General features: G+C 35.3%; 1 protein-coding gene across 1 annotated transcript in view; it reads right to left on the reverse strand.

Moving 5' to 3' along the window:
* The window catches only part of LOC126336948 (lysosomal alpha-mannosidase-like), a 78,588-nt gene that overhangs the window by 30,546 nt on the left and 35,249 nt on the right, over nt 1-12,793 (reverse strand). The window contains exons 7-14 of the mRNA XM_050001152.1: nt 12,616-12,749; nt 10,894-11,113; nt 10,581-10,780; nt 10,234-10,424; nt 6,753-6,958; nt 6,460-6,676; nt 5,923-6,040; nt 5,563-5,839 (exon numbers count right to left, since the gene is read on the reverse strand). Of these exons, the coding sequence (XP_049857109.1) occupies nt 5,563-5,839; nt 5,923-6,040; nt 6,460-6,676; nt 6,753-6,958; nt 10,234-10,424; nt 10,581-10,780; nt 10,894-11,113; nt 12,616-12,749 (1,563 nt within the window). The remainder of the gene's footprint in view (nt 1-5,562; nt 5,840-5,922; nt 6,041-6,459; nt 6,677-6,752; nt 6,959-10,233; nt 10,425-10,580; nt 10,781-10,893; nt 11,114-12,615; nt 12,750-12,793) is intronic.

Below are 12,793 nucleotides of genomic sequence, written 5' to 3' on the forward strand. Positions count from 1 at the left end.
GGGTGCATCGGTGGCCAGTCCTCAGTGCCATTAACTGACTCAATTGTAGGCCCACCTGGCTGATTTTGTGGAAGTTCTGTGTGGTGTGTGACTGCAGAGGGATAAGCTGCTTATGAACTTCAATGTTATATCACTCTTCAGGAAAATACATCTCCAAGGCTCCTTGTTGCTCTTAGCTCAATACTTTGAGCTGCAAATCGTTAACCTTTTTTAAGCGTGCATACACTGACTGCCACCTATTTCGAATACCACAGGGAGTTTTGTGAACAATTTGATCATGGTGCCGTGGGATCCCTACTGGCACCTAGGATTTCAAATCTCTACATGGACTGTTTTGAGGATGTGGCACTTCAAACTGATCATTAAAAACACAAGTACTTCTTTGACTGTGCTGATGATACATTTGTGGTGTGGGAACATGGGAGACAGGCGCGAACAAGTTTCTCAACCACCTTTACAGCATTCATACAAACACTGCATTCACAATGGAAGTAGAGGAGAAAGGATGTCCCCTTTCTTGAACGTACTAATAAAGAAGAAGAGAGAAAATGCATGCAGGCCTTTATTTATGGATATAGATATTTATGGATATAGTGTATCACAGATTAGATAGCTTTCAAGAAAAGAAAATATGCAGAAAACATGTAAGAAGGTGAAGGAGGCAAGAGACTTACATTCCTTCCTTACTTGGTTGCTGCTTTCAGCCAAAACTGCAAGGCAAGGCTGCTTTGTGAATACATCATCAAAACGATCATCCAATCGCTGCCTAAGGCGCTCCTCTGTGACAGACCCACCAAAACTGGCAGGGACATACAGCGTCCTATGTGAATGCAGATTGGGCAAACACACTACTGTATATTAAAATGCTGTGAGGAACACATCAGGTGTATAAGACTGGGACAAACAGAGGAATCTGCAATGGCAGAGAAGAACATAAATGAAGATCACACTTCTAACATCAAGATAACCAATTGCCCAGAAACCAGCTACTGTGACATCATTATCAATGAATCCATAGAAAGAACCTCATCAATAAGGATGAAGTTTATGAACTTAGTTGAGTGTGGAATGCCACATTAGCTGCAATACAATAATAGTGCAACCAGTGCTGCCCAACATGCGAAATGCATCCAACATATTCATACAGAGATTTAAGCAAAGCCAGATCACCCATCACTGCATCCCCACCTCTTACCAGACCCAGCTACTTGCAGTTAGGTGGAGGGTGCGCACCACTAATATAAATATTGGCACATCTGCAAATATTGATGCTTCACCAGAAGATAATGTGTATTACATTCATTGAAATGTCATGATATCTTAACACTACCACCTAGCTGGATGCCTGAGAGCTTTAAATCAAGTTTTTATCTCTTGAAGTCAGCGATCCAAGCCAGGAATCAATGGAATGGTGCTTAAGATCTGTATCGCTTCCAGTAGTAAATGAAATTATATGTATGTGTGTGGGCTACGTGAGATTCAATAAATACAGTCAACATGAAGTTAACCCAGTGGCAACAGCTGAAAATATTTTGGAGTAACTTTGTAAATGAAAAAATACTGAGTGGCAGTCAAGAACAACAACTGTTCAAAACATCCACAATGCTAATGGGTGGTATAAAAACATAAACAACCAGCATTTGACATCAATGAAGTGTCAGAATTGTTTCAAAAACAAATTCACAGATTCTTGGAGGGTGTGCATAGTTAATTTTTATGACATTCTGGTGTATGTAGTAGCCATTGAGTACCAAGTTATTAAATTACACCACTTTCTGCAAAGTTTGTAAAAAGCAGTAAGACACTGGTCACCACCACACTCCCAGCCTTTTTGCCAAATTTCCAGATCTTGAAGCTGCTACACTGCATTCAAGTAGCTCCTTGAGAGGCATCGCAAGGCTGAGTACACTTTGTACCAGTTCTCCACCAAGGAAAATTGCTTGTCAGTTCCGGAAATCAAACCTGGATCCCTCACATAGCAGCCATCTAAGTTGACCACTCAGTTACCAAGGTGGAGAACTAAAGTGTGTACTCTTAATAATTTACTCTGTAAGAAATGTTCATTTATTTTGTGTCTTGCCCGACAGGTAAAATTTGAATGACTCCAGGTCAGCTATAGTAAATCATGAGTAGTAGCATGGTGCAATCCATGGGGAGAGTCAGCTGTCTTGGCTGACTCACAATTACGTGTAGTGGGTGACAAAACTTATGTTTAGTGCCTTCCTGATTTTGACAAACTTTATAGAAAGTGGTGTAATTGAATAACTTGTTACTCAATAGTTGTTAAATATACTGAAATGTAATAAAAATTAAATACACATGACATCTAACAATCTGTGAACTTTGTTTTTGAAAGAATTATGTCACTGCACTGATGTCAAATGGTAGCTGTTTATAATTTTATACCTCTGATGTGTAGTGATATGTTTTTAAACTTCTGATGTGCAGTGACGGATGTTGTGAACAGTTGTTGTTCTTGGTGGAATTCACAGATGTTTTTGACCTAGTCTTTATTCTTCTAAGACATTGCCACCTCATCATAAAAATTGAGTACAGATTGAGAATGAGGGATGTTGCCTTGTATGAACATACAAACATTTTTAAAATTTTGAGACTGATTTGAAGTTCACACTAGAAGTGAATTATGATCCATATTTCCAATCTTCAGCATGAAAGCTTTTGATGATATTTTACTTAAGCTGCAGTGCATGAAATTTTACCTAGCAAGATAGTTGTACAAAATTTGTGTCATTGCAATAACACAATTCAAGCAACAGACATCTTATCATAAAGATGGGTTTTATAAAATAACTATGATCATAATTTAGAACCAAAAGTCATAGCTTTTGTATACTTAGTGCTCAGGAATTTTCCTGGAGCTAGATACAAAGAGTTTCAGTTAGCTCACAACTACCTAGAAAAGGAACAGTACAGAAATTGATCAATGCATACTTTAAATTATTTGATTCCAATGATGTTCATCAATGGACACCATATCTTCTGGAAATAAACAAGTGAAATGATGTGTTGATCAGGATATTCATCACTGGACACCATATCTTCCATAAATGAACAAATGAAATAATGTATTGAACAATGAATTACACAGATATGGACAAATGAAGGAGAATTGCAGTCCACCACATTTTTACAAGGCATAAAATATGAAGGAGGCATTCCTGTTTAGTGAAGACAATTGACTTTCCAAGTGGTCTCTCTCAAGAGGAGGAGTTTGCATCTCTCAACAAGGGCAGAATGAAGCTCCATGAAAATTCCAAAAACCAACATTTAACAGTCCCAAGAAAATGGCAAACTGCACAAAGTGAACAATGTAATGCAGGAGGCTCAGCAACTTTGCAGAATAACTCATCAAAACTATGTGATATCGTCTATTCTGCATGAGAATTTTGTTACAGCTAGAAAGGGAAATTATATTATAGGTGTGTTTTTATTGTTTATTTAGAATGATCTGCCTAATATCTTTGAAAATTTCAAGTTGGGTGTAATAAAAGTTAATCTACATTTATATTATTTCTTAAATTTTCACTTTTTAGTGTATGATATGGTAATATGTTTCAAAAACAAAACTAAAATTTAGTAGGTTTTGGATCAAGAACAATAAACACCTGAAACCAGTGACTTCACAGAAATATCAGGGAATATCTGTGCATGTGGTTATGAAATTAAATAAAGCATTATCTCACATATTGGTAAAGAATTTGTTATGCCTTGTAATTAACAATTACAGGAAACTATAGATCATGCACTAAAGAAGAGACAGCTTACAAATTGCAAAATAGTTGTTCATTTCATTTTGGAGTTGTGCTGATTTCCTTGTAATGGCTTAACTGAGGACACAATGAGAATGAAACAGTGTGGAATGGATGTCCACTGCTCAGTTCAGCTGATATGTGAAAATCACAGCAATAATGGATGATCCCATTATACAAGGATTTAAAGGCATTACCTTCTCTTCCAGAAATTAATATATTATTTTAGTGAATAATCTGAGAATATTGTAGTCTTTTGTGTGTCAGTCTTGTACTTATTGTGAAACAAAACATCAGATTCATCAGAATATATGTCATGAAGGGGAAAGTGTCGTACAATGACATAGTCTGGTAAAATGACACACTTCATGTGTCTTTTTAATGCCACAAAAGGCAGCACTTTATGGTACTGTTTTCTTTCTTACTTTCTTTTTTTTAATGATGACAGTATCACACAAAAATGGCAAGGCTGTTTGCTTAGATGAAAAGAATCCATACACATCAGGTTTTAGAAGATGTGTCAGTTGTTCTTCTGTGGAATACTGCAGCTGGATAGTTTGGTTTTAATTCTTTTAACATAGAAGATGAGTAAACACTTCCTTTGCAATCATTTTAAGCATATTTCTGAGTATATAGAGTCTGGTTTTTATGAGCAGTGACCTTGTACATGGAATGCTGTAAGCAAATAAAATGACTTACCATGAAGGAGGTAAAATGACATAGGTATGTAATTTCAATGGCAAACACAATTTATGCTTCCTGTCATTCCATTCCTTTTGATTTATGGTAAATTAAAATATTGTTCATTATTATTATTATTATTATTATTATTATGATTTTATTGTTATTTCCTAAGTAATGATGGCAACTATAACAGAATTATTAACCTCAAGTCATAGAATTCAAAGAGCATGCAGAAGGTTATTGATGCTGATAACAAGGAAATGAGTTGGCAGCATGCCTCGAAAATGTTTAGTGATCAGAGGCTACTTTAAGGAGAGTACAAGGCAAGAATAAGCTATTTTTTGGAGTTAATAAAGGTTTAGGTTCCAGCATAACTATAAACTGAGCTATTACAGCACATTAAAGAACTTGAATCCAGACTATGTTGACTTACGTTGAGTGATGTAATGAAATTGGCATCTGAGTTATCCATGAGGAATGAAACTAGCAATTGATTCAACAAGCAAACGTTGGAGGCACGTAAATGCCTACATAATGTAATGAAAGAAACTATGAGTGTTTAATAGCCTAGCTATAACTTGATAACCCACACTTTTATGATGTTTACGTCTAATGTTTTCAAATAAAAGTTGATATCTATAGAAGATATACGAATACGTCAGTTTGCCCAATTACTCTCATGAGATGACACTGTACGTTTTCTAATAATACACTGTAATAATCATATAAAGTGTAATATAATTTTCTTTAAGGAAACATAGTTAAGTTAACAGTTTGTAATGTTAACTTGCAAAAACATGAAACTTATAATTAAAAAATTGTAAACACAGTAGAATTTTTCCCTCATGGTATCTCATTTTATGGCACTTTCCTCTACTAATAACAGATGTAAAAATTTACAAGTAGGACAGTAATAAATAATCTACACATCAAGTTCCGTCAGTAAATGTAAATGCAAGTGGAGGCAGCAGTGTATTGTGATGAACTGAAGGTCAAAAGGTATTGGTTTTGCCCTTAATTTTTTAAAATTAGATAAGGAAATAAAAATTAGTTATGACTGACAAAATTCATTTCTTTTAGTTTAACATTGTATTTTCTTACAGCTTACCATTATTTCAATTTCACCATTTTGGAGGCTGGAACCGCCTTGTGATCTGTCATTCAGAATAGCCATTTCTAAGCCTTTACTATCATCTCTTATTACTATCTTGGATGTGATGGGATAGTAATTCCCTGAGACAGGCTCCTCTACGGAATAATTCCATGTAGGTCGATAATTGACTCGCCTTTGTAACATTTCCCGGCCATTTGAATCAGTGTAAAATGTTTCATCATTAAACAGATCTGTATTAAAACGTGAAATTACTTCTTTTCCTATTCCATCCCTGTAAGTAGAAAAAAGAATTTGTTGTATATAACTCACAATACAACAAATTTCATTGGTATTCAACACCAGAGCAATACATACTCTATAGGAATAGGCCCAACCAGCCACTCAAATTCAATGTCATTTTCATCCTTGTAAACTCTGATAACTTGACTAACCCAGTCATTGAAGGTTTGATGTATTTCTTCTACAAGATCACCTGCAAAGATGAAAATCAGTATTAAAAAAATAATTGGAAACATGGTATCTTAATATTAATTAACTCATTAATTTAAGTATGATGGAGTGTATAAGGAAGAAGTCTACCATTCATAATCTGAAACGTATATGTATTTAATGAAAGTGTTGGAATATGTTGGATGAAATGAATATAAAAACTTACTTTTACATTGTGCGTGCATAAAAAAGTTTTGGATGATTATGATGTTCACAATTTTCTAAAGTATTGCTTTATATGCTTGATTATAGGCTATGAATAAAGTAATGTGACTACTGCATGTGTGTTGATTTTCTGTTTAACTATGTATTTATAAAATTTTTAAATTTTTGTAAATTAAACTCCACACAAAATTCTTAAATTGTGCATTTACATTCTGCAAGTTACTCATTATTACTAACCTTTGTATATTTTTACCGTTGCAGTTTCGGACACTGTTAGAGCATCAGATCCATTTGGTCGGAATATATAAGCACCAGATGACCTGTTGTATGATTCTGCATTGTTTCCTATCCATCCTTTATAAAAGTAGAAGTTTTGGTTGAGTGCAATCTCTGTTCCATTGATTACTATGGACTTTACAGTCCCTTGAGTATCATTCAAAAGTACCTGCAAGTGCTGTTGACAGAAGTGGCATTAGAGTTACCTTCAATTGATATTCTTATCTGCATTCATTCAATTTTTTTCAGCTTACATCATTTCCAATAGAAGTACTGTTTTCTGCTAGAATACTTAATTGTTGCCGTGATTGACTAGTACTTGACACATAATATGACCTGTAGCCTAATGCTGGAATGTCTTGAGCTTGAAAGACAATTTCATATGTTGCATTACTTTCTCTTCCAGGAATATCATAAACAGAGTCTGGGACTGGTACCAACTGTATTAACTGCTGATTACCTGCAGTAAAGAGTATTAATATTAAAATGTAATAATAAAAGTAATTTACATGTTAAAACATGTGAAACAGTCAATCCACAAACTTAATATGTTTTCTGAGTACACGCATATTGTACATATTATGCAAATTTTCAAAACAATAATATCAAAGTTTTTACTTACAGATTCTATTGTGAGGCTAGTAAAAACTTGCACACTAATTTATGAATGAAAGTATTTAGTAACTGTTATAAAGTTCCCCCACTGATGACTATCCATTGTTTGTGACTGTGTCATTTAAAGCACACATTCACTATTCAAATACTCTTAAATTTCAGTGGAATTAATCATTAATATATTGCACAAATATTGACATAAAAACAGTTTTCTTTGAGCAGCACTGTCATAACAAATATTTCTTTCTATTACATGAAGAGTGGTGTTCAGAATTAAAGCAACAAACTGCTGTTTCATTGTCCTGTGTCTAATTCACAATATAATCATACAGACTGTCAACAGATGTCATTGCGATCATTTTCTGCATGGAAGATGGCGTTCTGATCAATGGACAACTGCATCAGCAATGACATCAGGGCACTTAAAAAAAAGTGGGGTAGTGTTTGCATGGTTGTCCCACATCCACAGTACTTTTTACACAGTCACAGCACTGTATGGCATAGGAAGAATGGAAGCAGGAGAGTCACAAACTGAAGTGGCCTGATGGCTTAATGTGAATCGCTCTGTTGTTTCTTAGATGAGGCAACAGTTTATTTTCATCTCCCTTCACTACCTGAATAATTTCTTTTATCTCTTCATACATTTCATCAATTTCTTCACCATCTGCAGAGCTAGATGGCATATAAACATTTACTACTGTAGTAGGCATGGGCTTCGAGCCTATCTTGGCCACAATATTGCGTTCACTATTCTGTTTGTAGTAGCTTACCCGCACTCCTATTTTTTTTATTCATTATTAAACCTACTCCGACATTACCCCTATTTGATTTTGTATTTATAACCCTGTATTCATCTGACCAAAAGTCTTGTTCCTCCTGCCACTGAACTTCACTAATTCCCACTATATCTAACTTTAACCTATCCATTTCCCTTTTTAAATATGTCTCATTTCTCTTGTTGAATGCAAATCATCTTTCAGATACAAATTGTGCATTGGTGTTTGGTCAGTTGATAGTTTGTGGAAAAAAATGCCCACACAGCATGCCTCATTTCCTCTAAATTATGTGTGTTTTTTCTGATAGCTCTCCCATAAAATAACTGAAATGAATCAATTTCTTTGAGTCAGCCTGCCTTTTCCTCCTAGTGATTTTCCATCCTCAAGTACTTCACCTTTCTTCTCTTTCAGCAAGCAATGAAGCCTACCACCAAGTCTTTTTTGGATGTGGCCAACACATTCCAACTTTTGTGTTATTGTATTGTACACAGTTTTATCTGTTACAGCTTTGAATGAAATGGAGTCCCTGTCACTAAGATATTTAGTATATCTAACACCACACTGGTCCCCAGATCTGAAGAACATCCTCGCAACTGCAGCAGCCTCCATGCCCCCACTTGAGCCACTATTATTTTTAGGGCATGCTACTGCATGCTTTTCTTGCTACAGTTTCTCACTGTCTTTTCATTGTTGGACATTTTCTGTGCTGTATACTGGTGGCAGTACTTAGACATTATTTATACACCTAAAACTTAACCTGATTCAATAACAATAACAGATGCAACTCCATACATAGGTATGTGACCCCTTTTGAGCCAGGACCCATGTACAGACACACACAGGTCACTAACATTTGTAGGAAATTCACTGTCATGTATGTCTACCCGAGGATCTATTTCTTTTTGGTTTATTTTCACCAATTCATCCATTGTTTTCTTCATAGAAACTTTGGCCATATAGCTTACAGCATCAGACATTTCTATATTTCTTTTTCAGACCTTGCACAAGGTGGAGGCATGTTCAGAAAGCCACACAATAAATTACCACCTTTCCTGTCATGTCCAAGGCATCTCAGAGTATATGCTAATCTAAAACTGCTGTCATTGGTACCAGTGTCAGTTTTTTTGGAGGAGGAAAATGAAAATTCATAGCCACATGAATTAGAAATTAATTTAAAATCACAAGCTGTTCCTGCTCTTCTTTCATCAAAAACAATCATGCATTCTGTATCTTTACAGCTAACACCTAAACATGAAAACTTTATAGCCTGACACAGAAGCTCAAAATCAATAAGTCTGAATCCAGTTTAATCCATATCAACATCATTCACACACCTGTACAATTCTCCTTTTATTCCAAGTTAATTTTTTTGGAGAGGTTACATTTTAATGAACACATGGTTCAGCACATGAATGACTTAGTTCTCATTTAAGAATGTGTTTTGTAATTTTACACTAGGTTTGTTAAAGTAATTCAAAGGAGGACACCAGAACTTGTGCAGGAGCAGAAATTACAATTGGCAATCTGCAATCCTCATGACTTTATAATTGCTTCTTGCTCCATGTCAATGATCATTCATTTTATTTGGGCCAAGTAGTTGATTTCTTTCTTTTCCTGTGATAAAATTATTGTTGTCAACTGAGCAGGGAAGGATCAACAGTAGAGATAGTGAATGCTAGATTTTGTGAAAAATTTTAACTGGTTTTCCATAAATGGACTAGCTTTAAACTTCAAAGAAGGAAAAAAAGGGAAAAAAAGGAAAAAAAAACCTTGCAATGCTATTCTCAATCTGCTGTCTCTTGCATTCATAACTTACTCTCTAGCACTCCATCTTTGGTACAGTTTGAATGTTTTACTAAAGACCCTATGCAGGAGGGAGCCATTTGGATGAGAATTCTCTACACCATTCAGTTGATATTGAAGCGAGCATTTGTTTGAAATATTGACTACAATTTATGACTAATATTTTGTTTTTCCCTATCCTATGAATTTCAACTAAAATATTCAGGAAATATATGACAATTTATATTTTAATAATCCAATAAATTAATGTCTGAGTCTTATCCAGAACATTGGTGACTGACATTGCTCTTGAAGCTACTAAAGACAAGTAACAAGATTATTTCCATGTAAGGTGTGTACTGCTGCAGTGAGTAACAGTATGTAGCAGTAATGAGAGGAAGTAATAGAGTGAAAGAAGTAAATACTGCAGGGTCAATGAATATTTGCCATTGAGGAATGACTAATATTCTATGTACAGCAACAACAGCAACAACAACAACTACTACAACTACTACTACTACTAATAATAATAATAATAGTAATGCAACACTTAGTTACTTACCATCAGCATCTTGCACAGCATATGTTCCATTTTGCACAGGAAGCCTGACATAGTAGGATGATACTTGGCTTAATGGATTATACACAGTCACCACAAAATTCTCAGAGGTCTCAGATATATCGCACTGACTTATGTTGCTCAGGAGGCATGATGAGAATGAAAGTGTGGAATTGCCACCTGAAGAGATCTTTCTGTGAATGGAAATAGCATTTATTTGCCAAAAATACTTCTATTTCTTGTTCACTATTATAACAAAAGTACAAACTGTTCTGTATTTCACCATAATGTAATTTTTTACATATTTGTTCTCCCAAGAGTGAAGATATTCTAACAAATTTGTTACCTACTTCAGTGCCCTGTCAACAATATTTCCGCAACCCTGAAATCCATCATAAAGCATGCGATTATAGTCATCGGCCACATTCTGTTTTGCTGTCCCCGTGATGGCATCATGATGCTGAAGGACTCCCATGGTTTCTCGTAAATTATCTAAATCTTCACTATAGGTGTCTTCAACATCTGCCAAGGCATATAGTTGTTTGCAGACCTGCAGTAATTTTGTTTGCATTGTAAGAGGTATTTATTTCTCAAAATTGTGGGATATTTTGAAACTTTGAAATACGTTTTAAGATTTTCCTTCCAATCTACATTTTTACTTACCTGAAGGAAGTTATTTCCTCGTCTTTCAAAATATTTGCTAGTGGCTCTAGAAGTGAAATATCCTGTCCAGTACTCATGAGAATCACTGGCATAAGGAAAGAAATCATCTTCTTTTAGTTCCCATGTTGTATTTGCTTCATTAACAGCTTTCAAGTAGCATGATGGTGTTGAGTACAATGCATTTAGTCTACCTCCATCTGCTTGCAAATCATTCACATACCTGGTAAAAATATTATTAAATCATAAATATATTTCTCCACAGATGTTCATCATCAGTTTATTTACATTGGTGTTTTGTTACTGAGGCATGGTCTTTGAGCCTCAGTAATAATCAAGTTTAGTTACTGTGTCTAATCATTTACATGTGAAAGTATTCTTGCAAATACAATCTATTTATACCAACAGAAGCATTGCAGAATTTTCAGGGAAGAAATACTTTGGAAAAAACGTATTACTTCCTCAGACAAATGTTAGGTACCTACTAGATTTGTCTTTGCTGCTTATCTGCTACTTTTTATTTTATATTTACACAACTCCTCTGACAATTGGCAGACATTAACAGTAATGTAAGCAACGTGATGTGTTGTGCCTCAGTAGCTTATAGGCTTCAAACAGAATATGTACTAAATTTCAGTAGGCAACTAGACATGGAACTAAAATGGAAACAACAGATTAAAATGTTTCCCAGTAATTAATAATTCTGTGGTTGTGTTGTTTTGGGGGAGGAGACCGGACAGCGAGGTCATCGGTCTCATCGGATAAGGGAAGGATGGGGAAGGTAGTCACCCATGCCCTTTGAAGGAACCATCCTGGCATTTGCCTGGAGCAATTTAGGGAAATCATGGAAAACCTAAATCACGATGGCTGGATGTGGGATTGAACCATCGTCCTCCCGAATGTGAGTCCAGTGTGCTAACCACTGCACCACCTCACTCAGTTAATATTTATGATGAAACAACTGGTGCAGTATGCCAGTGAAAAGCCCTTGTGCACTGTCCACCATGAGCATTTCAAATTGTAGGCTATATGTAATAAGAACTCACATAAACGGAAATTCTATCACAAAGATAGAAAAGATATTCACACCACAAAGTAAAACTATTTGGATCATTTTTAAAAAGATAGGAAAGAATCTTATTGAAATTGTTTTAAGGTCCTTAATATTGCAGCTTCTCCTTCAGTATATGTATATATTTAAGACTACTGTGGCTGCCTTATAAGATCCCGCAAAGCTGGAGACCAATGTGATCATTGATTCACACAACAGCTACAGAAAATAAACGAGGTGCCTTTCAAATAGACAGCAAAAAAAAGGTGTCAGCCAACAGATAGTTTTCTGTCAACCTAAAATCTTAGTGGCCTGCCCCTTTTTACCAACCTTTCCCTGCCTTATCATCATTCTTCGTTGAGGAAGGAAGTAACCTTTTCAAAGGACAGGTATAGGAACTGGGAAAGCATTTCTATTTACCCATCCCAGATTCCAAACTGTTAATTCCTGCCCCTGTTGTCCATGTTGTGTCTCTTCACCCAAATTATTAAGCAATATTTCCTTCATTACACCATCTGCACCTCTCGTTTGCATATTGTAAATTTTTCTGCTTATTATGAACTCTTGAGATTCAACATCTTTTTTAATCTCTGTTTTGGTGAACTCTACTGTATTAATCAATTAGATTTTATTTAACACTAGTATGTGTATTCTACCATGCAGTTACCACTTACTTTATTAATTTGTCCAAGTTGACAAACCAAGCTGCAGCTTCTTGGTAATGGAAATCTCCTCCCATTGTGACAAGAATGTGGTCAGTCTTCCTATGTGTTGCCTGCTCTTCTATATATGCAACAAAATCTGAGATCTGGCACAAACAAAATTAAGTAATTAAGTTTATGACTTTCTTAA

The sequence above is a fragment of the Schistocerca gregaria genome, chromosome 1 (assembly GCF_023897955.1).
Source record: "Schistocerca gregaria isolate iqSchGreg1 chromosome 1, iqSchGreg1.2, whole genome shotgun sequence".
Taxonomy (NCBI): domain Eukaryota; kingdom Metazoa; phylum Arthropoda; class Insecta; order Orthoptera; family Acrididae; genus Schistocerca; species Schistocerca gregaria.